The sequence below is a fragment of the Acomys russatus genome, chromosome 7 (genome assembly GCF_903995435.1).
Source record: "Acomys russatus chromosome 7, mAcoRus1.1, whole genome shotgun sequence".
NCBI classification, from domain to species: Eukaryota; Metazoa; Chordata; class Mammalia; order Rodentia; family Muridae; genus Acomys; species Acomys russatus.
The window spans coordinates 36274326-36296811 of record NC_067143.1 but is presented as its reverse complement, the minus strand read 5'-3'; the positions used below and the strand labels follow the sequence as shown (position 1 = coordinate 36296811).

At 45.3% G+C, this 22486-nt stretch overlaps 2 protein-coding genes and 1 pseudogene across 11 annotated transcripts in view; 2 read left to right on the top strand and 1 right to left on the bottom strand.

The window, feature by feature from the left end:
• Positions 1-13799, top strand: part of Cpeb1 (cytoplasmic polyadenylation element binding protein 1) — an 87506-nt gene extending 73707 nt beyond the window's left edge. For 7 of the 10 annotated variants that reach the window (XM_051148830.1, XM_051148829.1, XM_051148827.1 and 4 more), the window contains 9 exons: positions 900-1123; positions 2710-2962; positions 5051-5164; positions 5469-5573; positions 6503-6639; positions 9353-9551; positions 11029-11123; positions 11660-11740; positions 13641-13799. In XM_051148830.1, coding sequence (XP_051004787.1) covers positions 900-1123; positions 2710-2962; positions 5051-5164; positions 5469-5573; positions 6503-6639; positions 9353-9551; positions 11029-11123; positions 11660-11740; positions 13641-13739 — 1307 coding nt within the window. In that variant the 3' untranslated portion in view covers positions 13740-13799. The remainder of the gene's footprint in view (positions 1-899; positions 1124-2709; positions 2963-5050; positions 5165-5468; positions 5574-6502; positions 6640-9352; positions 9552-11028; positions 11124-11659; positions 11741-13640) is intronic. The other 3 variants (XM_051148824.1, XM_051148823.1, XM_051148825.1) reach the window with 2 other exon arrangements.
• A 2433-nt stretch (positions 13800-16232) lies between these two features.
• Positions 16233-16662, bottom strand: LOC127192121 (cofilin-1-like; annotated as a pseudogene).
• A 1559-nt stretch (positions 16663-18221) lies between these two features.
• On the top strand, positions 18222-21230 carry Rps17 (ribosomal protein S17). Its single transcript, XM_051149307.1, has 5 exons — positions 18222-18303; positions 18396-18570; positions 19010-19115; positions 19999-20064; positions 21092-21230. Exons 1-5 carry the CDS (start codon positions 18222-18224, stop codon positions 21170-21172), a joined length of 510 nt encoding a protein of 169 aa, XP_051005264.1. The 3' UTR covers positions 21173-21230.
• The last annotated feature ends 1256 nt before the right edge of the window (positions 21231-22486 follow it).

The following is a 22486-nucleotide window of genomic DNA, read 5'->3' as shown; positions in this document are numbered from 1 at the left end:
ACTGTCCTGGAACTCAAAATCCTCTTGCTTTTTAGCTTAGGTGGCTAGGGCTACAGGAGTGCCTACCACATCTGGATTTTATTCTTTTTAATGTTAGATATTTGTTTATTGTGTGTTGGCCATTTTTTGCTAAGCACTTTTTATTTGCTGTCTGATTATTGAACCTGGCTAGCAGTGTTATGAAATAATTGATATTTCACTCAAGAGGCCAGTGAGAAGAAAGACGCCTCCAGGCAAGATTTTCAGAGTTACAACCATCTGAAAGAGGTTTCATACCATGTTTGTTTCCTCAGATAATGAACTTTATGATATCATTCTGTTTCTATCTTATATTTGAAGTTTGGGACTGCTTAGAAAGCTTGTACATGCTGAAAGTTCTCAGAACTTAACAGAAAAGACATGTTTATGCTATATAGTCTGTGGTGTGCTACATGCAAAATGTCACTAGAAAAGTGAGAATCTAACAAAGATACTGAAAGCCAGTAAAGGAATATGGTTTTAACTTCCTAATTATACTGCAGGTGTATCCAGATATTAATGTCAGCTGTAACAGAGTCCCAGAGGCAAAGCCTCATATGATAGCACTACTCCTTAAGCCTGGGGGCAAACAACAGTTTTGCTGCTGCTTTAGTAGCAGGAACTCTGGTGTTCAGTCATCCTATAACTTCTAATGAGGACTGGGTGGCCAGGTTTCCAGACCATCAGTTACCTGTACATCATTCTCTGTGCTTCTGAAATGCTCTCGGTGGTTGGTCCTGCCTTGAGTGACTATGGGAGAAAAGAAAGAGACGAGAAGAACTCTTGTCTGGAAAGAAAATTAAGAGGTCATGAGCATTCCTTTTCTTTCTTTCTTTTTTTTTCTGTTTTTTGTTTGTTTTGTTTTGTTTTTGTCATCCTAGTATTAAGCATGCTCCAAAATCCACTGGGAAATGTTCTAGGAAAAAACCCCTTGAGCTTCCTGTCTCTGGATCCCCTTGGGTCTGACTTGGACAAGTTCCCAGCACCCTCAGTTAGAGGATCTCGCCTGGACACCCGGCCCATCCTGGACTCCCGTTCTAGCAGCCCCTCTGACTCAGACACGAGTGGCTTCAGCTCTGGATCAGACCATCTCTCAGATTTGATTGTATGTAACATGCTCAGGAATGGGGGATGTGGAGGTGGAGTTGTCTGTGTGTCCTAGAGGAAAGATGCTGCAGTATCTTTCTTGGAGCTTGAAATGGGTGCCTGTCCACTAGAATGCAGGCAAGAGAAGAGATCATCAGGTACCTCCATATAGTTTTTCATCCTTAGCGAACTCAGGGACACATTGAAAGTTCATGACAGTACATTTTAGGGCCAAATGTCTTTTACTTGTTACTCCAAGAGCTCTTAGAGAACAGATGATTTCAAAGTAAATATGAGCATTTTGTCAGTGTTCTGTTTCTTGAAATACATAGATGTTTTCTTTTGTAGCCTTTAAACAATAGTATTTATGTACCTCTGTGTATAATGTCCCAACGTTCATAAGTGATATTTTAATAAATCACCTTAATAAATCATAATTAACCATTACTACTAGAATTTTAATTCAGATTTGACTCCAGATTTTATACTTTTGCACTGACTCATGCCAACTCACAGTCTGAAACTATCATCAAATTTATACATCCCATATTTCTTACATACAGCCAAGTGTGACATGTGTAGCCTCCATGCTAATTAGTTCGAAAATGGATTAGAGTGAGTGTGGATGATGGCATAAGTAGTATACATAGAAGAGCACAGGCAGTAGAGTTAGATGGCAACCCTAATTACATGTGAGTCTTGAAGGGGAAAGAGGCATGGATAATTTCCTGAAATAAGATGCAGTTTAAGGTGCTATCTCAGCCTTGCTTTTTAGTTACCAAATGCCCTGAACTAAATGTTTAATGAATAGGAGGGCTCATTTCTCATTGTCTTATCGTCATGGTTACCCATTCCTTACTTTTAGAACCCACCCTACCTTATTTTTCCACCTGTCCTGGACTGTGAAAGCTGGTATTAGTATTCTTGTTGCCAGTTCATTTCATCTGCCCAGGCTAGTTTCTAGAATGACAGCTGTAATCAGGTCCTTTACTTCTCTGGACTTAAGGTTACATCCTGTAAGATGGACTCACAAGGCATTTGTCCTATTGTATTACTTGATGGAACTCATCTTGGGGATTTACCTCATTCCTGACAAATACAGCTTTCTCAGAATACCCCACCTAAAGATTAATTTGGAAGGAGACAAAGTGGAAATGAGACAGTTTTTGTATTTACAGAAAATAATTCTATCAACAATTTTAATAATATATTATTTTGACACTTAGAATTTCAAGCTTTAACACAATTATATACTGTAACATGTTCAAATAACATTTCTTTAATAGAACAGAGCATCACAGGAAAACAGTTGTTTAGCAATAGGGAACTAGGTCAGTGAGGCATAACCGATTTCCTGAATAAAAAAATGTGATTAAATTTATCAAAATTGCTATAAAAACTCTCTGGCAAGAAAAAAATGTCTATGTGGAGAGACAAAATTTATTTTAATTATATTATAATCTATACTCAATGAATAGGAAGACAGACTGAAAGAAGATATATCAAACTATGAATGTTACATTAGATACTTTTCGCATTTGTTATGTGATTATTACTTGATAACAAAACTGTCTTTTAAAACTTGCCTTCATTTTCCTCTTCTAGTCAAGTCTTCGAATTTCCCCTCCTCTGCCCTTTCTTTCTATGACGGGAAATGGTCCCAGAGACCCTCTAAAGATGGGAGTTGGGTCCCGAATGGACCAAGAACAAGCTGCTCTTGCTGCAGTTACTCCCTCTCCAACCAGTGCTTCAAAGAGATGGCCAGGAGCTTCTGTGTGGCCATCCTGGGACCTTCTTGGAGCTCCTAAAGACCCTTTCAGCATAGAGAGAGAGGCTAGACTACACCGGCAGGCTGCAGGTGAGTGTAGTGTGGCTTTGGCTAGGTGTGAAGCCTGAGACCTCTTTCTAGAAACAGTTGACCTTTGTTCACACAAGGGTGAACTCTTCTGGAAGAGGGGGTGGAAAAATTCCAGGTCTAAAGAACCATGCATTCTGTAGAATAAGGGACAACCTTGAGAGTGAGTTGAAAGTCGGCCTAGTAGGCTATGCTATAGCATAAGATGGCTGGTCCTACCACTTACTGTGGGCTTCTGTGAAAATTGCTGTGCACTGCCTTTGGTTTTTATTGTTGCATGAGAAAGAAAAAATCTTGTAAATGATGCCTACACTTTGTCTGCTTCCCTAATTCTAATTTGAAGTCATAGCAGTCACAATTTATTTTCTGGCTTCCTGTCCTGAGACTGTCTGATTGGTACATTCAAGGTAGGCAGTCCAGTTGTTAACTTCTAAGTATGGGATGTCACCAAGTACTCTGATCTCTTTGAAGTCCTTTAGTTTTTGTCATTTAAATAATCCTACATACAGGCTAGAGAGATGGCTCAGTGGTTAAGAGCACTGGTTGTTCTTCCAGAGGACCTGGGTTCAGTTCCTGCCACCCATATGGCACCTTATGACTGTCTGTAGCTCCAGTTCCAGGAGATCCAAATCCTATTCTGGCCTCTGCAGGCATTAGGTATGCACACAGTACACAGACATACATGCAGGCAAGACACCTAAATACATAAAAATAAGTCTTTTTCCTTTCTGGCTTTTAAGACAGGGTGTCTCTACATAGCCTTGGCTGTCCTGGACCTCACTGTAGACCAGGCTGGCCTTGAATTGCCTCTTATGTTCACCTGCCTCTGCCTCCTGAGTGCTGTGATTAGAAGTATGTGCCATCACGTCCAGGTGCATAATTTTAAGTGTATATTAAATGTTTTTTCACATTACACCTGAGCTTGGAAGTAAATGAGCTACTTAAATCATTAACTACTAATGTCTCAAATGCTTTCCACCCAAGTCATGGTTCTTGGGTCTGGTACCTGACTCAGTAAACATTATTTCTTTGTTACATGTGTTTGCATAGAGCTCCTTTCCGTCTCACTCTCTTCTAGTAGGGTGAGTACCCTATTTATCCAGTGGTTCTGACCGCCCATGTTTGTGCTTACTATGTGGCCATTGTTTGGGATGCTGTATGGAGGCTACCTGTTCTTATATGAAATATTGCTAGCAGTGCCCAGTTTCTTGTCACAGCAACACATTAGCCCTGTGCATGTTAGGGAATGGCCTAGTATCCAGGATGGAATAATGTCTCATCTCCTTGAATGTCTTCCTCAGTGCTAAAGGAAAGAGTAAAGTGTTGAGGAGTAACCAGTCGTCACCCAGGTCACCTTCCAATGTGAAAGGTGTGACCTGACCACCAAGAACAGACCTCTGGAAGTTAGCGGGACAAGCCAATCAGAAGAGCGTTCCAAGCCTACACAGCAGAAGGGCCCTCTTGACATATTCTTACATAAGTAGGGCAGCTGGGGGGTTGGGTAGAAATCTGTCATCATACTTTGTGGGAAGTAAGGAAACTCAGTGCTTGCTCAGGTGCTTGTAAGTGGGGTCATGTGGCATGGTGATATTCTTACTCTAGTGAACTGTGTTTTCTACTGGCAGTGTCCTGACTTCTGTGCTTGAGTTAAAAAAAAAATGGTAGGGCGTTCCTTTAACTCAGGGAGACAGTCTATTGGGGCCGAAAACTTGTAGGGCATTGAATATAAAATTGTTCTGTCTACTCTTAAATATTTGTAAATCTCTACTTAGTACTATAAACAATAGCAAGATAAAACTGCTCTAATGATAATCAGTTATATAGTTGAAATGGCTTTAGTCATGAAAAATTTTCCCTGTATATCTGATAATTCCTTTCGGTTTCAAAGCTTATAAGGTAGGCTTATCAAACTTACCTTAAATATTTGAGGAGACATGAAGTGTTCTTTCAGAACAATCATGCATAGTCTTCTCCCAGGCAGCCAGGTAGGAATTGTAAATGTTCTATTTCCCCCAACAAATCCATTTCAGAGAAGAGTAGTGACTTTGTTGATTGTCTGGACCCTTGTTTCTTCTTTGTCTCCTACCAAAGCTGTGAATGAAGCTACCTGTACCTGGAGTGGCCAGCTGCCTCCCCGGAACTATAAGAACCCTATCTACTCATGCAAGGTGTTCCTAGGAGGTGTTCCCTGGGACATTACAGAAGGTGAGCTGCCTCTGAGAACTCTTACAACAAGAGTGGAAGGTGGGGGATATCTTTCAGGAGTGTGAGCCCTAGGCTCTGAACCTCTGCCTCAGCACAGGGTGTTATAGGAGCAGCTGAGGGGAGAGTGCACTTCATAAGCTTTCGTAGTACTGCTGTACATCTGCTTACACATGAGAACAGAAGTCAGTTCTGAGTTGTTTTTCAGGAGCAGTGAACCTTGGGAGGAGTACTGGTGATCCTGTGTTTGTCTTTCCTGATGAGTAGACTGTGTCTTGGTTTCTATTGTTCTTCCCCATCTGTGCAGCTGGATTGGTTAACACCTTCCGTGTTTTTGGCTCTCTGAGTGTGGAGTGGCCTGGTAAGGATGGCAAGCACCCCCGGTGTCCTCCCAAAGGTAATATGCCTAAAGGTAATAAAGACATGGTAGGAATTTTTTTTACTCCTTCACACGTTCTGCACCACGTGGTGCTGGGCTGTCACAGAAGCATGCTGATCATATAGGCACTCCAGGGTAAAGTAGCATGCCCTCTTCTATTTTGCACACTACTTTGTCCATCTGTCCAAAGTTGCAGTGCTGTGGGGATTTGCCATCAGACTCCTTATGAGCACCTCCCTCCAAACCTAAACCCCACCAGTACCTTCCCTCTTGAATAAGGTGTTCACTTCAAGAGTGTTCCTTTGCCTGCCTTTGCTGCCTCAAAGGTTGCTGTGTGTCCCAGTTCTGAGATTCCCTTCGGAGTTGGCAGGAATGAGGATCAAGTAACTGATTCCTCACTGGTCTAAAATGAGATCCTGCCCTGTAGAAAGGAGCAGGTGCTATTTTCACTCTGTCCCATCTTCATTGAACTTTAACCAATGGTTTAATTAGGCTTTTAAAGCAATACCTGCGTCCCCTGGCAAACTGACCATGCCTGCTGTTCTTTCTGGTGCTGCTGACCTGAACATGGGGAGCCTGCTCTCTATTCTAGGGTAGAGAGCTGTGTGAGAGTGGGTGGGATCTTCTGTCCCCACCTGACAGTTCCTTCCCTTAGTGACTATGATGCTCATCTCTCTCCCTTATCATGGCATAAGGCATAGTAGGTGATCTGACAAGCCTTTTCAGGAGAAGAACAAAAATGTACTTTGGGGTAAGGGATTTGGTTCAGTGGTAGAGTGCTTGCCTGCATGCACAAGACTATGGGCTTAATCCCCAGCACCTCAAAACAAAAGTCTTGCACTTGAGGTTTCCTCCCTTAGAAGAAACTCCCTGCTCAAAGCCGTGGCTCTATAGCCACCCTAGAGGATGTTAAATTGCCTCCTACAGAATAGTAAAGCTTCCCTGTCTTTTGTTGAGTATAGGGTATGTGTATTTGGTGTTTGAACTGGAGAAGTCTGTCCGGGCCTTGCTTCAGGCTTGTTCTCATGACCCGCTGAGCCCAGATGGCCTGAGCGAATATTATTTCAAGATGTCCAGCCGAAGGATGCGCTGCAAAGAGGTGAGTTGCATCCTATATTAGTTACTTTCTCTTGCTCTTTCAATCAGGCTCCCCAGGTGGTGCTACTGGAAGAGTTTTGAGAACCACTTGTTTTGAGTTCAGAAATCAGTGTACTGGTGATTTTATTAGGAAGAGTCCAAAGAACATTACTTTTCGTGAATTTTTTTATTGCTTATTTGTAAGACAGACAGCTAAAAATATCTCTAATTAAAAAGATAAGTACTTTCCAGGGGAGGGAGACATGACTAGGCAAAGCACAAAGGACTTTGTGGGCTGCGGGGTGACACTCAGCTACCATTGCACCTTTGCAGTGTCATAAAATTCAGCGCATCAAGCATGAAGAAGACCCAGTATAAACTGTGGTCCTGAGGTGATAGCAATTGTCAGCATGGAGTCATCACCATGTACCTTCTGGTGCAGAGGGTTACTACTTGAGGAGGCTTGTGTGGCATGGGGAGTATAGTTTTACTGTGAGCCCAAATCAGCTGTTAGAAAGTAAAGTATTTTTAGGATACTCACATCACTTTTAAATAACCTATTGACGGGCTGGAGAGATGGCTCAGAGGTTAAGAGCGCTGCTTGCTCTTCCAAAGGTCCTGAGTTCAATTCCCAGCAACCACATGGTGGCTCACAACCATCTATATTGAGATCTGGTGCCCTCTTCTGGTGTGTAGGCATACATACAAGTAAAACATTGTATACTAAAATAAATAAATAAATAAGTAAAAAAATATTTATATATATATAAATAATCTATTGACTAACCTGGTTCTTTGCGTTATAGAAGTTCCTTGTGTTTCTATTTTTCAGTCTCTGGCTCCCACACTGCCCTAAGTTCCCTTGCCTCCTCTGATCACTTGTCTGGCACTCAGACAGCAAGCAGGAGCTCATTGCATCTAAGATTAATTCACATACTCTTTCCTTTTTTGTTCCCTGTTTTCACACATGAGACTGTCACCACTACAGAGCAGCCAGTCTGCCTCATGCCCCTGATAATACCTTCCCATCTTCCACTCTCTTCTTATCACCTAATAGAGATTGAGTCTCTCTTTGATGCACCAGCTGCAGGTTGTCCCGGTTCTCTCACTTCTATTACTGTTTCTTTGTATGTCTCAACTCAAGTCCACCGTCATCAATATTTGACTCCCTCCTGTCATCTTTTCTATCTCAGATAATTTATTCATTTTGTGGTTCTACTCTTTTCATATACCCAGATTTACCTGTCTAACCTCCTGTCCTATCTAGACACTATATTCTTTGATATATTGCCCTATGTGCAAAGTAACCTTTTTTCATGAATTTGCATGGCTGTTGACTTCCCCTTGTACCTTCTACCAGGCTCTCCAGACCTTAGGCCCTCATAGGTCTAGGTCCTGCCTGGTTCTTCCTTGCTTGTCCACTCAGGAAGTGAGACCTCTGCAGACTTCATTGAAAATTTTTGTTATGGTTTGGTTTGGTTTTTCAAGATGGGGTTTCTCTGTGTAGCCCTGGCTGTCCTGGAACTGGCGCTGTAGACCAGCCTGGCCTTGAACTCACAGAGATCCACCTGCCTCTGCCTCCTGAGTGCTGGGATTAAAGGCATGCGCCCAGTGAAGAATATTTTTACTTGGCCCGTGATCATCGCCATCAGCCTTGTTCAGGTTGTCTTTTGAATTATTTTTACCTCTTGATGTTTGCCTCATTTCTCTTCCTCATTCAGAACATTTAAAAAAGATCTTCAGAGACTAATTTTCCAAAAATAGTTATTGGCATCTGTAAGCCTACTTCATCATGAAGCCCTCTGCCTGCTGTACTAGACTTGATTCTGGCTGGGGTCAGAGAATCAGGACAGAGAATGTCAGCACGTGCCCTAGTGTTACTGAATTTTTTAATGCCTCAGATCTTTGTGTGTGACTTTACACACACACACACACACACACACACACACACACAGAGAGAGAGAGAGAGAGAGAGAGAGAGAGAGAGAGAGAGAAAGAGAGAGAGAGAGACAGACAGACAGACAGAGAGACAGAGAGACAGAGAGACAGAGACAGAGAGATGTTCTCATTGTTGCTGGCATAAAGCCCTCTAAATACCTAGTTTAGACTAGTAAGCATCACACTGATAAAAACATTTCCATCCTTTTGTCCTTCGTGCTTCTAGCTTTTTTGTGTTTTTTGTTTGGTCTGTTTGGTTTTTGTTTTGTTATTGTTATTTTTTTTTTTTTTTTTATCATCCAGGGGTTTCCTGTGTATCTCTGGCTGTCCTGAACTCACTCTCTAGAGTTCTGGCCTTGAACTCAATGGATACACCTTTTTCTGCCTCCCGAGTGCTGGGATTAAAGGCGTGCACCAACACATCCAGCTTGCTTCTAGCTTTTAAGTGTTCTGTTAGTTCTCCTGTCACAAGGACTCTTGTTTTCTTTCTTGAGAACTCATGCTCTGTTAATTCCTGTGTCCCTTAGTTGGTTATAAGATCATGGGCCTGTCAGTTTGGTACTTTTTTGCTTACTCTGCAGAATGAGCAGGTTCTGTTGTATTTGCTTTCACCATTATGAACAAAGGAAATTCAACTTAAGTTGAGTAACACTTGCATCCTTCAGATGGGCAACAGTGCCCTGACATCCCAGCATAGCCTCAGCAGCTACAGCTGTAGTATCCAGAGCATGTGCCCTACCATACAGGAATCTGAATCTCTCTGAAGCTTCCAGCTGATAATCCTTTGCGGGTTTCAGGTGCAGGTAATCCCTTGGGTCTTGGCTGACAGCAACTTTGTCTGGAGCCCATCTCAGAGGCTGGATCCCAGCAGGACGGTGTTTGTTGGTGCCTTGCACGGAATGCTCAATGCTGAGGCTCTGGCTGCCATCTTGAATGACCTATTTGGTGGAGTAGTATATGCTGGGATTGACACAGATAAGCACAAGTACCCCATTGGTGAGTGTCCTACTTTTGTGTGGGAAGGCTTGGTGCCCCTGGGAGTAGATTAAGATTGTAATACTTCCCGTTTGGGAGTGGAAAGAAACCTGACCCAGGTTTTCAGATCATCTTTTCCTCTAGAAGTTACCGGTACTGGCCCATCTGCATCTTGTTTCTGCTCCTATTCCCACACTGGGGAAAAGGGTGATTGTAGTATCTATGATAGTATTGGTGAAAATGATGAAAGAAGTTTGTTAGACATTCAAAGTACACAGCCTAACTAGTTTGGAGCAAACTATAGGAAGTGTTGCATTTAAAGACTACATTTTAGTGAGAACTTGTGCAATTTCCTTCATTAAAAGTTCTTGCCAAAGGCAGGTACAGTGGTGTGTGTGCACATTTGTAATCCCAGCACTTGGGAGGCAGAAACAGGCAGATCTTTCAGTTTGAGGCCAGCCTGGTCTGCAAAATGAACCCAGGACAGCTAAGGCTACACAGAGAAACCCTGTTCCCAAAAAACAAAACCAGAAAAGTTTTTGACAGGCATAGTGGCACCTGCCTGCAGTCCCAGCACTTGGGAGACAGAGCAAAGTAGATCTCTTGTTCAGAGCTAACCTGGCCTACATAATGAGTTCTGAACTGTGTGTTGAGACATCGTCAAAAGAAGGAAAGTGGGAAGAAGAGAAAGGAAGGAAATTTTGTTTTGTTTTTACATCTTTGATGCCGTCTAGAGTCAGAGATAAGGTCGGGTCAAAAGTGCTTTCTGGCTAACTGAAAAGATGGTACGCCATTGAGCTGTTCTATCTTAAGGTCTGTGTCCTGACCACTGAGTTTTGATTTGATCAGACACGGTACAGCAATCTCAGTGATTGGGTGTGGAAGTGAAACTGACCTGAACTCTGATGAAGGCATGTAGACTTAGCACACCTTCCCAGATGCCTGGTCTACCAGTGAGTCGGGTCATGGAGGAGCACTGTGTGCTTGTCAGGACTGTGCTGCAGATGGAGGCTGCAGGCGGGGTGGGGTCCTCTGCCTCTCCTGCTGGTTCTAGTTCTCTAAGGCACTTCTGGGCCAGGCAAGGCTTGGTTGCTATTTCTGCCCTTCAGAAAACAGTTTATTCTGCAGCTTGGTTTCCACCTAAACTGTTTATTCTGTGCATCTACCTGCACCAGAGGAAACTCCCACATTTTCCTCTTTACTGAATGGTTTATACCAACATGTGTTAGAACTATACTGTCCAATGTAATAGCCATCAACAAAAGGTGGCTATTGAGTACTTGAAAATGTAGTTTCTCCTATGTGTTAAAATAACTTGAACACAAAGATAAAATATATTATTAAAATTCCACTGCTTTTGATTTTGCTGTGACAACCACTGAATTAGAAATTACATAAATACTTAACTTTATATCAGACAGTACGGTATAGAAACAAGGATTCTTGAGTGTTGGAGAGAATTTGAACAGAGAGCATAAGCTTTGCCCGATTTTCCTAGGGTCTGGTCGTGTGACTTTCAATAACCAACGTAGTTACCTGAAAGCAGTCAGCGCTGCTTTTGTGGAGATCAAAACCACCAAGTTTACCAAGAAGGTGAGTGTCTGGTTGTGTCCTTACTTTGAGAGAGACACACAGTGTAATTCCAACACAAGGGAAGTGAACCCAACTGCACAATTCACCTGAATTGAGGGATTGAGGTGTGCTTTGTTTTTGGGGTCTCAGGAGGTACGGACTCCAACTGTTAGCTGCCTGAGTGGGGCGGGGGAGGGGAAGTGCCCTCATTTTGATATTTGTCTGGAATTGCTAAGTAGCTTGACTTCCTTTATCAATCCTCTTACCTGAATCTTCTGAACACTTGCCTCCTACTAATTGATAAAGGGTCATGGTTCATTTTGCTTAGACGGGAAGCAAGCAGTAAGATCTGTGGTTGTCTGAATGATAGCAGCAACCAGCTTTGTGTCTATACAATAGGAGCCTATCTAGGATCCATATTAGGCCCTGGCTTACAATTCTGTGTAGCCTCCTTTATAACAGACAAATATCCTACATTTCTGTGTGTTCAATAATACACTCCTACAGTGCATCTGACTCACACAGCTACTGTATCTTCCTCTGTTGCTGTTCCTCAGGTTCAGATTGACCCCTATCTAGAAGATTCTCTGTGTCTTATCTGCAGTTCACAGCCTGGTCCTTTCTTCTGCAGAGATCAGGTGAGTTCTCTGGGCACTGTAGATGCTTATGAAGTCCCTACTACAATTTACAAATGTATTGAGGCACATTTATGACATTGAGAATTAATTAATTCTGAGGTAACTTGTGATATCTGATAGCATAGACAGTAGTCAAGAGGGCACCCTGTAGATAGATTGACCCCACACTCTAGGAGTGTGCGGAGTGCTTGTTGGCTTGTTGGCCTTTCTGATCCTAGGTTGCTGCTATACAGTATGGCATTGGTGATGGTGGGTGCTTTTTGTTTCATTTTGTTTGTTTTGGAAATAGTCTCACTGTTTGTTCCTGGCTGGCCTGGGATTCATGTAACCAAGCTGGCCTTGAACTTACAGCAAGCCTCTTAACCCACTGTTCCTACCAGAGCATTAGTATCTCAGGAATGTGTTACCATACCCAGATAGTGGGTGGTTTTGTAGACACTGGGTAGTAGGGTACCTATGAATCAACCACTACTGAGCGTTTTCTAAGTCCAACAAGCATGTCTAGCTACAGTCTCTGGTACCGTTTGTCCCAGGATTGCTGTGAATCCTGCCCGACCCAAAAATGTAAACGTAATTAAGACTGAGATTTTTGGAGAGGTTTTCCCACCTTGTGGAGTGTTGGTTGGTTTTGTATGTGGACTGCATTGTTCTCCGTTGTGAACCCTGTAGATGATGGCATTGTGTTGCAGTGCCAACGGGCACCTTGCTGGGACTGACTTATTTTATTTCTGAACTCCTAGACTACTTTGATATATATTTTGTTTTGTTGATTGGTTTTTGGGTTTTGGAGACAAGGTTTTTCTCATTTTGTAGATCAGGCTGGCCTCAAACTCAGCCTACCTTTGTTTCCCAAATGCTGGGATTAAAGGCATGAGCCACCATCCCGCAACCATCTTTTTTAAAAAGTTAAAAATATGTATTTGTATTCTTTTAGAACTTCATACATGCTTACAATATATTTTTATCATACTCAACCTCACTTTCTCATTACTAACTCCTTTCCATCGCCCAGCTTCATCTTTTTGTGTTATTATTTTATTGTTATTATTTGGTTTAGTTTTTTTTTTTTTTAAACAGGGTTTCACTTTGTAGCTCTGGCGATTCACTGGTTGATCATGTGTCGGTGTAACCACTGAACTACATTTTCAACCTTCTGTGGGATGTTTGGGAACCTTCCAGGATCGAGCAATATATCCCTGCTTAGTTTAACTTAACCGTGATACTGTCATTTGCATGTAGGCTGTTGATAGTCAGAGGCTCCCATGAGCTCATGCTTAAGTTTGGATGGTAAAGTAAAGCCTGAAAACAAATATCTTTTTAAATCAGCTTTTATAGATCAGTATCTTTCACAGTGACTCTTCAACTTTACCTTTTTGGTTTTTTGAGGCAGGGTTTCTCTGTGTAGTCTTGGGTGTCTCAGACTCTTGGAGACCAGGCTGTCCTAGAGCTCACAGAGACCCTGGGATTAAAGACATGTGCCATCACGCCCTGCTTCAACTTCACTCTTCCTGGGAGGTTGTGGCTTGCTTGGGGATCCCCAACTAGAAAAACCAGTCACCTTACTAAGAGAAAGACATCTCTCCTAACACTTGAATCTGTAACCAATTCTTCAAACATTCTCATGTTGGCAGCCATGAGATTCAAATGCTCTTGTAGATGAGGAGGATGGGAAATTGGGAAGCTGCATGGTCTCCCATGTGCACACCAGGAACCTAAAATGTTTGTATAAGGTTACGCACAGAAACAGGGCTGCGTTTGCCAAAGCTCTGTTGGGGTGAAAGGGCTAGCAGGAAGCAGCTCTTCCAGCTCCACAGAAGCCAAGGGGCCTCCGTTTCCTCTTAAAGTGAAGCCTTTATATCTAATGATAACACACTTTTCTCTTTTTGTCCCCCTAACCTAGGTCTGCTTCAAGTACTTTTGCCGAAGCTGCTGGCACTGGCGACATAGCATGGAAGGCTTGCGCCACCACAGCCCCTTAATGAGGAACCAGAAGAACTGAGATCCCAGCTAGAGAAGCTGGCCTTGCCCCGTGGCCTGTGGCGCCCAAGGCTGGCAAGTCAGGCAGTAGCCTGTACCCTGCACTGGCGCCTAAGGAGCTAGCTTTCTGCAGACAAGGGAAATTTTTAGTCACCTTTGTACTTGCTAAATCTGTCTTTGTTTCTGCACTAATTGATGCACAATGAGTTCTGTCAGGTTTTGTTTTGAAGGGGGTGTGCCAGAGCAGGTGCGCACATGAGGAGGACCCTCAGGCTCACCCTCAAGCAATTGTAGTTTTCCCAGATTCTAATTCCTCATTTTGCAAATGAAAACAACAACAACAACAACAAAAAAGCTATGTGTCCAGAAGGTATTGACACAGATGCCTACACTTAGGTTTATTTATTAAAGCGCTTTTTACATTCCTTGCAATACTGACGGTGGTGATGCGCAGGTCTCATTGGTTCATTCTTGCAGTTGCCATACAGTGCCTTTCCATTTATTTAACCCCCACCTGAACGGCATAAATTGAGTGTTCAGCTGGTGTTTTTTACTGTAAACAAACAAGGAGACTTTGCTCTTCATTTAAACCAAATCATATTTCATAGTTTACGCTCGAGGGTTTTTACTGGTTCCTTTTTACACTCCTTAAAACAGTTTTTAAGTCGTTTGGAACAATAGATTTTTTTTTCCTGGCAGCTTTTAACATTATAGCAAATTTGTGTCTGGGGGACTGCTGGTCACAGTTGCAAATGAAAGCATTTGTAACCAAGAGAAAAATTATTTTACTTAAAACTGGACCGAGGAAAAATATTAGGTCTGAGCAGCTGCTGTATATAGTTTTAAATGGTTTGTCGCACCTTCTTCTGTTGCACTTATGTGGGGGGAGGGTTGATAGAAGTTTTTAATCACAGTCACAGGACTTTTTCTTTTGTAACTGAGCTTAAAAAAAAAAAAATTAAAAAGGGCTGTTTTTTGGTGGGGGCAGATGAAGGCTCACAGGAGCCCTTTCTCTTAGAGGGGCAAGTACCCTTCTGTACATCTTTTATTTGAAGAATGTATGAATCAACAGTTACAGTTGACAAGAATGCTACTGGAATTTGAAAACTTGACTTTTCTTTTTCTTTTTTAATTTAATTACTACTACTTGCCCCTCTTAGGGAAGCTGTGTGCCAAAGAACCAGTGTCATAACCCCTCCTCCCTCCTGCTGAGCTGATGTTGCATTGTTGCATATCCCAGCTACTCTGTGGGTTTTGTGAAGCTGTGTGTGAAGTCTCTACCTCATTGTTGTATATGCAGGCAAGACTGCACTCTCCTACAGATGTGTGGAGTAAGCTGTGGTGTACTTTTTTTGGCACATAATAAACACGTTGCAGCAGAGTTGTGTTTTTGTCTCTGTGTCTGAGGTGTGTGGTGGCAAGCAGGTCAGGAGATTCCAGAAACGAGTCGTCTTTTCCTTGATTCTCTATAATGGGGCATGAGCCTGAAGGGATGGTACACACATGAGGAGGCCTGCTCCTGTGTGGGACTCCTTACATTCTGCTTAGACTCTGTCCAGTAGCTGCATGAGTACAATCTGAAATAAGAGACCTATTCACTTCACTTGCTTGGACCTCACAGCCCAAGAATAGCAGAGGCACAACCGCCAGGGTGTCAGGAGCCACTTTTTACATGCTTCTCTGTGAGCCCTGACATCTTGGACTCACTCACTTGTGCTGGTGTAATTCTTTTCTGAGTGGATGCTGCTTTGCTTATTTTGATTCAGGGTCTGTCTTTGTGGCCTTGTCCTGGAGTTCCTTATGTAAACAGCATGACCTCAAACTCTGCCTGTGAGGCAGGCATCGCAAGTGCTAGGATTAAATGTGTGTCATACCCAGCGTTCTCTCTCTCTCTTGTCTGTCTCTGTCTGTCTCTCTTTTTCTTTCTCTTTCTCTCTCTCTCTCTCTCTCTCTCTCTCTCTCTCTCTCTTTCTCTCTCTCTGTCTCTCTCTCTCTCACACTAGCCTTTTTATTGTTTATTTTTTAATTGAAGGTCCCTTACTGAGCCAACTTCCATGAGTTGCCAAGATCAAGGGGAAAAGGAGAGCAACCAGCTGGTGCAGGTGGGGGGCTGGAGGGGGGGGGGGGGGGTCATTTCCACGTTTCATTTACATACAGAACTAAACAGACAAGCACAGAATCACTATTGTGATTAGAGGCTGGCAGCATGAGATGAGGAGTAGGGGTGTCCTTTAAAAAAAAAAATACTACAGGCTCCTCCCAAACTGGGTGCCTGACATGGGACTTTGTTTGCTTCAACACAAGAGGAATCAAGATCAAAAGCAGTATGGGAAGGTCAGAACCATCAAGGATACAAGAGGGCAGGCCACAGGGTGGGAATGACTGGGGTGGAGGGATTGCCCTCCCCTACTGGGATCCCCCAGCCCCTCTGGTATGGCAGGAAAGGGGCAACCTGCAACACCCAAGAGCAGGTCTGGCGCTGCAACTCTCTTCAGGCAGGAGAGCTGGAGGCGGCTCACAAAGGCTTGCCCTCCAGGGAAATGGCAGTGCTGCCACCTAGCTTTTCTGCCAGGGTGCAACAGTCCTAGTAGAAATTAGTTTGTAATTCATGCTTCCTGACAGCCTCTGTGGAGCAGGTGTAGATCACTTTGCTCTTAAGGGGTGCACTCTCAGGGGCCCAGGAGATGAACACCAGGTCGTCCTCCTTGCTCCTTGGTCTCGTGGGTTGCATCATAGACAGCATAATAGCAGCCCTTGTCTGGCAGCATCTTGATAAAATTGGTGTAGGAGTCTTTCACCACATCTCCAGGATGATGATCTTGTCCTCACTGAGGCAGAAGAGCTTTGCTTTCTTGGATTTCTCACTTCTGGCATTGACGGCTTTTGAACTTCATGTCATTGAACACCTTGATGACAGTATCAGAGAGAGCCACGTCAGAAGTCATGTTTCCAGAAATGAAAGAGAGAAGAACTGAGCCCCGCAGCTGCTGCTGGGATCCAAGTCACTTGATTTTCTTTACAGTCCTTACACTAGTTTTTGTTATAGGCTCCAACGCTTTATGATTGATCTGATGATTTTTCAGGTAGAGCCAGCCTGCTAAACTGATTGGTCCTTTTGGGAAACTCCAGACTGAGGTAGAGGGACTGCTACATACTAAAGCATCCCTCGTGTATGGCGTAAAAACTCACTAATGACGTGGATCAAGAGCTGTCTTCCGGCTGGAGCCTGGCAGCCACTTCACTGAAGATTGACTGGTAAGAGGCTAGAGAGGTGGCTCAGAGGTTAACAGCACTGACCCACAGTCTTCCACAGGTCCTGAGTTCAATTCCAGTAACCACATGGTGGCTCACAACCATCTATAATGTGATCTCATGCCCTCTTCTGGCCTGCAGGTGTACATGCAGGCCGGGCACTGTATACATAATAATAAGTAAGTTTGTTTGTTTGTTTGTTTGTTTTAAGTGGTAAAAGTAAGCTTCAGCAATCCTCAGGGCATATGACTGTATAATCTCGAGTTGTCTTCCTGTTCCATAGATAATGACATCTTTTTCCTTCATGAGCTACTTTCAGAATAAGGGCTTTCTGTACTTCAACACCAGTTCAAAGCCTGACCAGAGTGATGTAGATGAGTTGAAAGATGAGGCCTTGGCACCTTGATAGAGCCAGCATGGCTGGCACATTCTACTTAGGGAGCCCCATCCCAGGGACCAGCTGGAAGAATGCCCTCCCTAGGCTGAAGAGGCGACTGGCCGGTGGCTTAGGAGCCTGTTTTGGGCCTGAGTATGGCAGAACAGCCGGAAGAAGCTTAAGGTTGGAGATAATAGGGGTCCTCACTGGCTGGGAGCAGTATAGCAAACTGATCTTAATTTGTTCCTATGTTTGAGAGTTTTCTCTGAGCCAGCTGCTATTTTAAGCACTGGAGGTTAGCTCTTCCTGTTCAGCTCATCCCTGTTTGAACAAACAGAAATGTTACATAGTGTGCTAAAACATTTAAGAGGACCTCTAATGGAATACTGTGCGGGATGTGAAGAAAAGTTCCTCTACTTAGGTGATGTTTGCAGCAACACCGGGAATTGAGCCTCTCCAATTAAGCCAGACCCTTCAAAGGTCTGACATGAGCTACGGGTGGTATGGACGTCGGGGAATGAATGACGCCCTCTACTACTACACCTTTCAAAGCGCGGGTTTCCTGTCTGCCTCTTCTTCCCAAGGCCTTTTACAAAGCCTCTCCTGGGTTAAAGAACCCTGAATGTCAAGAAGAAGCCTACCAAACAGCGTACAGGTTGGAGCAGAAACCTAGACGGACGGGCTACCTGCGTGCGCACGCGCAGACTTTGGCCCCGCCCACCCGCCCGCCGCCAAGCACCGCCACTCCACTCCGCCAGAGGCCGCTGTGCTGCGCGAGCTGCGCGCAGCTCCAGCCGGGCGGAAGCGGCTCTCTGCCCTGCGCTTTATAGGCCTCTCTTGTGCTTCCTGTTTCCTCTTTTACCGAGACCCGCCAACATGGTAGGTGTCTGTCTCCGCGGCCTCTTTCCTTCTCAATCCGTGTCCATCCTCCGCTTGTCGCGGCCCCGAGCCCGGGCCGGTGCGGTGTCTGTCGCCCGGCGCGCTTCCGAAGGAAGTTCTGCGCGCTCACCGGGGCGGACGGCGCCTGCTTGGAGGCTTGGGCTCGCCGGTGACTTTGCCCTCTCCTCCTTCAGGGCCGCGTTCGCACCAAGACCGTGAAGAAGGCGGCCCGGGTCATCATCGAGAAGTACTACACGCGTTTGGGTAATGACTTCCACACCAACAAGCGCGTGTGCGAGGAGATCGCCATCATCCCCAGCAAGAAGCTCCGCAACAAGATAGCCGGGTGAGTGGCGGCCTCGCGGGCCGCCTGGGGGCTGCCCCGGTCGGAAGAGCCTGCCCCGGCCGCGTCCCTAGCTCGAGGTCTCTCAGGTGGTCAGGAGAAGAGCTGGGGGACCGTAGTCCCTAGGGCGGGTTCCTAATGGCAACTGAAGGTAGAGTTCCGGCCTTGAGACCTGAATGTTCCGATCTGCTTTTAACATTCATTAGTATGGCCGTGTTGCACCAAAAGTTGACAGTGCTGTGTCCGTAAGACGGAGTCCACAGTCAAGGCACAAGGGCTGAAGGGTGATGTTTGTGGGAGGGTTGATTTGTTTAAAGAGTCGGGAATGAAGGGGTCGGGTGTTTGCATGCAGGAGAGTCTGACCGTAATGTAGAAACGTACCCAGCTGCTCTGGGTGCCAGTGGGAAGTGGTCACTGTTTTTCCTGGCTTGTGTGCCTGTAGCTATGTCACGCATCTGATGAAGCGGATTCAGAGAGGTCCTGTGAGAGGCATCTCTATCAAGTTGCAGGAAGAAGAGAGAGAGAGAAGAGATAATTACGTTCCTGAGGTAAACTTTGTGGGTCTTTGCTGGACCTGAGCATCTCCTGCCCAAGTGGTAATGGAGGCTCTTGGGGGCCGTGCTCATTTGTGTTGGGAACTCAACTCTGAGAGGTGTAAGGCTCTAGCCTGTCACCTCAATGTGATAGAGGTCCAGGTACCTCTTCCTCCTGGGTGCTGGGGTTAGAGGCGAGGGCCAGCCCACCCAGCTAGATTTAAGTAGCGGCAGGTACCTGTAATCTGCCTGTTACGTTTTCTCTGCCCTGTCTGAGTTCAGTCTGTTCTTTTCCACATGGTAGCCTAGAGTGTCTCCTGTCTTGATTAGCATGAACGTATAATCCTCGCTCCTGCCTTAAGGCTTTTTGAATACTCACTAGATGATTCTGTGGCATGGTGGCGCACATCTTTGATAACAGCACTCTGGAGGCAGAGGCAGGGGGATCTCTTGAGTTCAAGGACTGCCAGGGCTACACAGAGAAACCCTGTCTTGAAACAAAAATGAATGAAGCATTCTGGGTGCAGTGGTGCACTCTTAATCCCAGGACATGGAAGACAGGCAGGTGGGTGGCTTGAGTTTGAGCCCAGCCTGGTCCACATAGTGAGTTCCTGGACAGCCAGGCTTAATGTAAGGAAACCCTGTCACTAACAATAATAATAAAAGAACAAGACACCAGGTGTTGGGTCCTGTATAACAGACCCGGTCATCTTGTGGCATCATAGCACCCATCTAAGAACCAGGTGGTGCATACATACACTTAATCCCAGCCCCGGGGGTGGGGGCACGTTGGCAGGCAGATCTGTTGAGGTCAGCCAGGGTCAGATAGTGATCTTGAATGGGAGTGGGGGAGGGGTGGAAGATAGCTCATTCATTATTCGGCCTTGCTTCTTTTTAGGTCTCAGCCCTAGACCAGGAGATCATTGAGGTAGATCCTGACACCAAGGAGATGCTGAAGCTTTTGGTGAGTGTTGGCTGGGACTGCCCTATTTCTCTCTCTCTCTCTCTCTCTCTCTCTCTCTCTCTCTCTCTCTCTCTCTCTCTCTCTCTCTCTCTGTGTGTGTGTGTGTGTGTTGAGGTGGTTTTCACAAGATTCTCAGGATTGTAGGGCATTATGACTGCCTTGCATCCTTGGTGTTTTTCCTTGTTGTGGGGCTGGCTCCTAAGTTGATGTTCCCTTCTGTTCTGGCTCTTACATGTTTTCCTTAGAGACTGTTGAATTCTAACTTCAGAAATGATCCCTGGCCTCATTTCTAGAATAGTCAGGGGCCCCTTAAAACAGTTCACAGCTGTGAAGGTAACGTGGGCTTCAGGGGCCAGCTGTTGGTGATTTTTGAGCAGTTTGAGGCATTAAAGAGCAAGCTACGCTCCCTGATGCCCACAGCTGGCTTTAGTGAAGCCAGCAGCTCGAGCTTGCTCTTTATCTCCTGCCACAGCTGCTAGTCTTCGCACAGCCGCATTTTCTCCTGAAACCATTTGTCTCGGGGCATGGTGAGCCCCTGGGTGCTGAGTGTTTGGGGGGCGCAGGCCTAGTCAGAACTTCTTGTGCTTCTTGGTGCCTTGTCCATCTGGTTCCCTTGAAGGAGTGAGCTGGGGGGTTGTTTTAGGGGCATTCTGAGCGTGGGGTGGTGTGAGCCGTAGTGCACCTGTGGTGTTACCTGTACTAAGAACGTGCTTACAGGCTGTTAGGCTTTGGTTGGGAAGTCGTGGCAGGAGTGTGGTCCTGGTGTGGGGGGCAGGTGTGGGTTTGGCAGGGTCCTGGCTAGGGACTGCCCGCAGAAGAAGCCTGCCTGCTTGGATCAAGGTCTAGATAATCACAACCGGATGTGTTTCAGTGGAGTATGTATTCCCGGGGTGGAAAGCTCCTGGGCTGACTTTGGTCCAGAACCTCGCTCCGGGGACAGGAAGGTGCTACTTCGGTCTCGGCCCCATGCTGGCAGTGGCTGACTGACTGCACCTGTAACACTCACTTTGAGTCTTGTTTGTTGCAGGACTTTGGCAGTCTCTCCAACCTGCAGGTCACTCAGCCTACAGTTGGGATGAATTTCAAAACACCACGTGGAGCCGTTTAAATCTGTTCTGTCATATTTTCAATAAACCTGAAAACAAATTTGCCTGTGTTGTTCTTGCTTGTTGGGCGGGGGCTGAAGTAGGCGGTCTCAGGACTAACTGCCTTGGCCATTCCCTGGGGTTGAGAGCAGCCAGGTCTTGAACACCAACAGGCCTGCTTGTGTATCCAGGATGCTAGTGTGCTCTCAGGACATGGTGGAAAGCTGCTTTGCTGTCGGCTCCCTTCAGTCTCCGACATGCAGAGTTGGGGTCAGCGTGACTAATTGGAGGACAGTGGTGGGCCAGGCTGAGGTGGGTGTGCGTGTTGTTTTGTAGGGTGTTCTTTGGTGGGGGATTTGACACGATGGTGCTGTTTTAATGTTTACATTGAGCCCTAGGATTAAATGGGAAAAGTCTTTCCCTTTGTAATTTGTTGTATTTGAGGCTAATCTGCACCTCATTAACATTTGGCATCTGTTGATGGCTCCCTTTCCTAGAATGTCCTACAAGGAGGGAGGGCTAAATTAACTTGCTGTGACCAAGACCCAGCAAGGACAGGCAGGGTGGCGTGTTCTGGCTTGCTTGCTGCACTTGACTCAAGGCTGGGGTGCAGCCAGTGCTCTTAACCTCTGAGCCATCTCTCCAGCCCCAGTTGGTTCTTAGTTTTGGTTTCTGTTGCTATAATGAAACACTAGGACCAAAAGCAAGCTGGGGAGGAAAGGGGTTTTTTGGTATACACTTACACGTTTACTTCACTGAAGGAACTCAGGGTGGGAACCTAGAGGCAGCTGAAGGGTGCAGCTTACTGCACCCTTGTTATGGCTTGCTCAGTCTGCCTTAAAGAACCCAGAACCTACCACCCTAGGGTGGTAGCACCTACAATGAGCGGTGGCCCACCCTCCGTGTCATTAAGAAAACTGCCCTACTGCCTGTTGGGAGGGAGATGTTAAGGTAGTGTTTTTTGTTTTTTTTTTTTCTAGACAGGGTCTCTGTGTAGCCTTGGGTGTCATGAACTTTTTAATGTTTTATAATCACAAATCCCACCACCCACATTTCAGTTCATAACCATGTAGTTCCAAGGGATCTGAGGCCTTATGGCTTCTGTAGGCTGCGCCACGTGACGCACAGGCATACGCGGGGAGGAGGCAAAATGCCCATAATCATTAACTTGATTTTTAACAGTAGTAGAATCACTATCATGGTTTGCATTTAAAGTAGCTTCATAAGGTTAATGGCCAGGTGTGGTGGGGCACGCCTTTAATCCCAGCACTCGGGAGGCAGAGGCAGGCGGATCACTGAGTTCGAGGCCAGCCTGGTCTACAAAGCTAGTCCAGGAC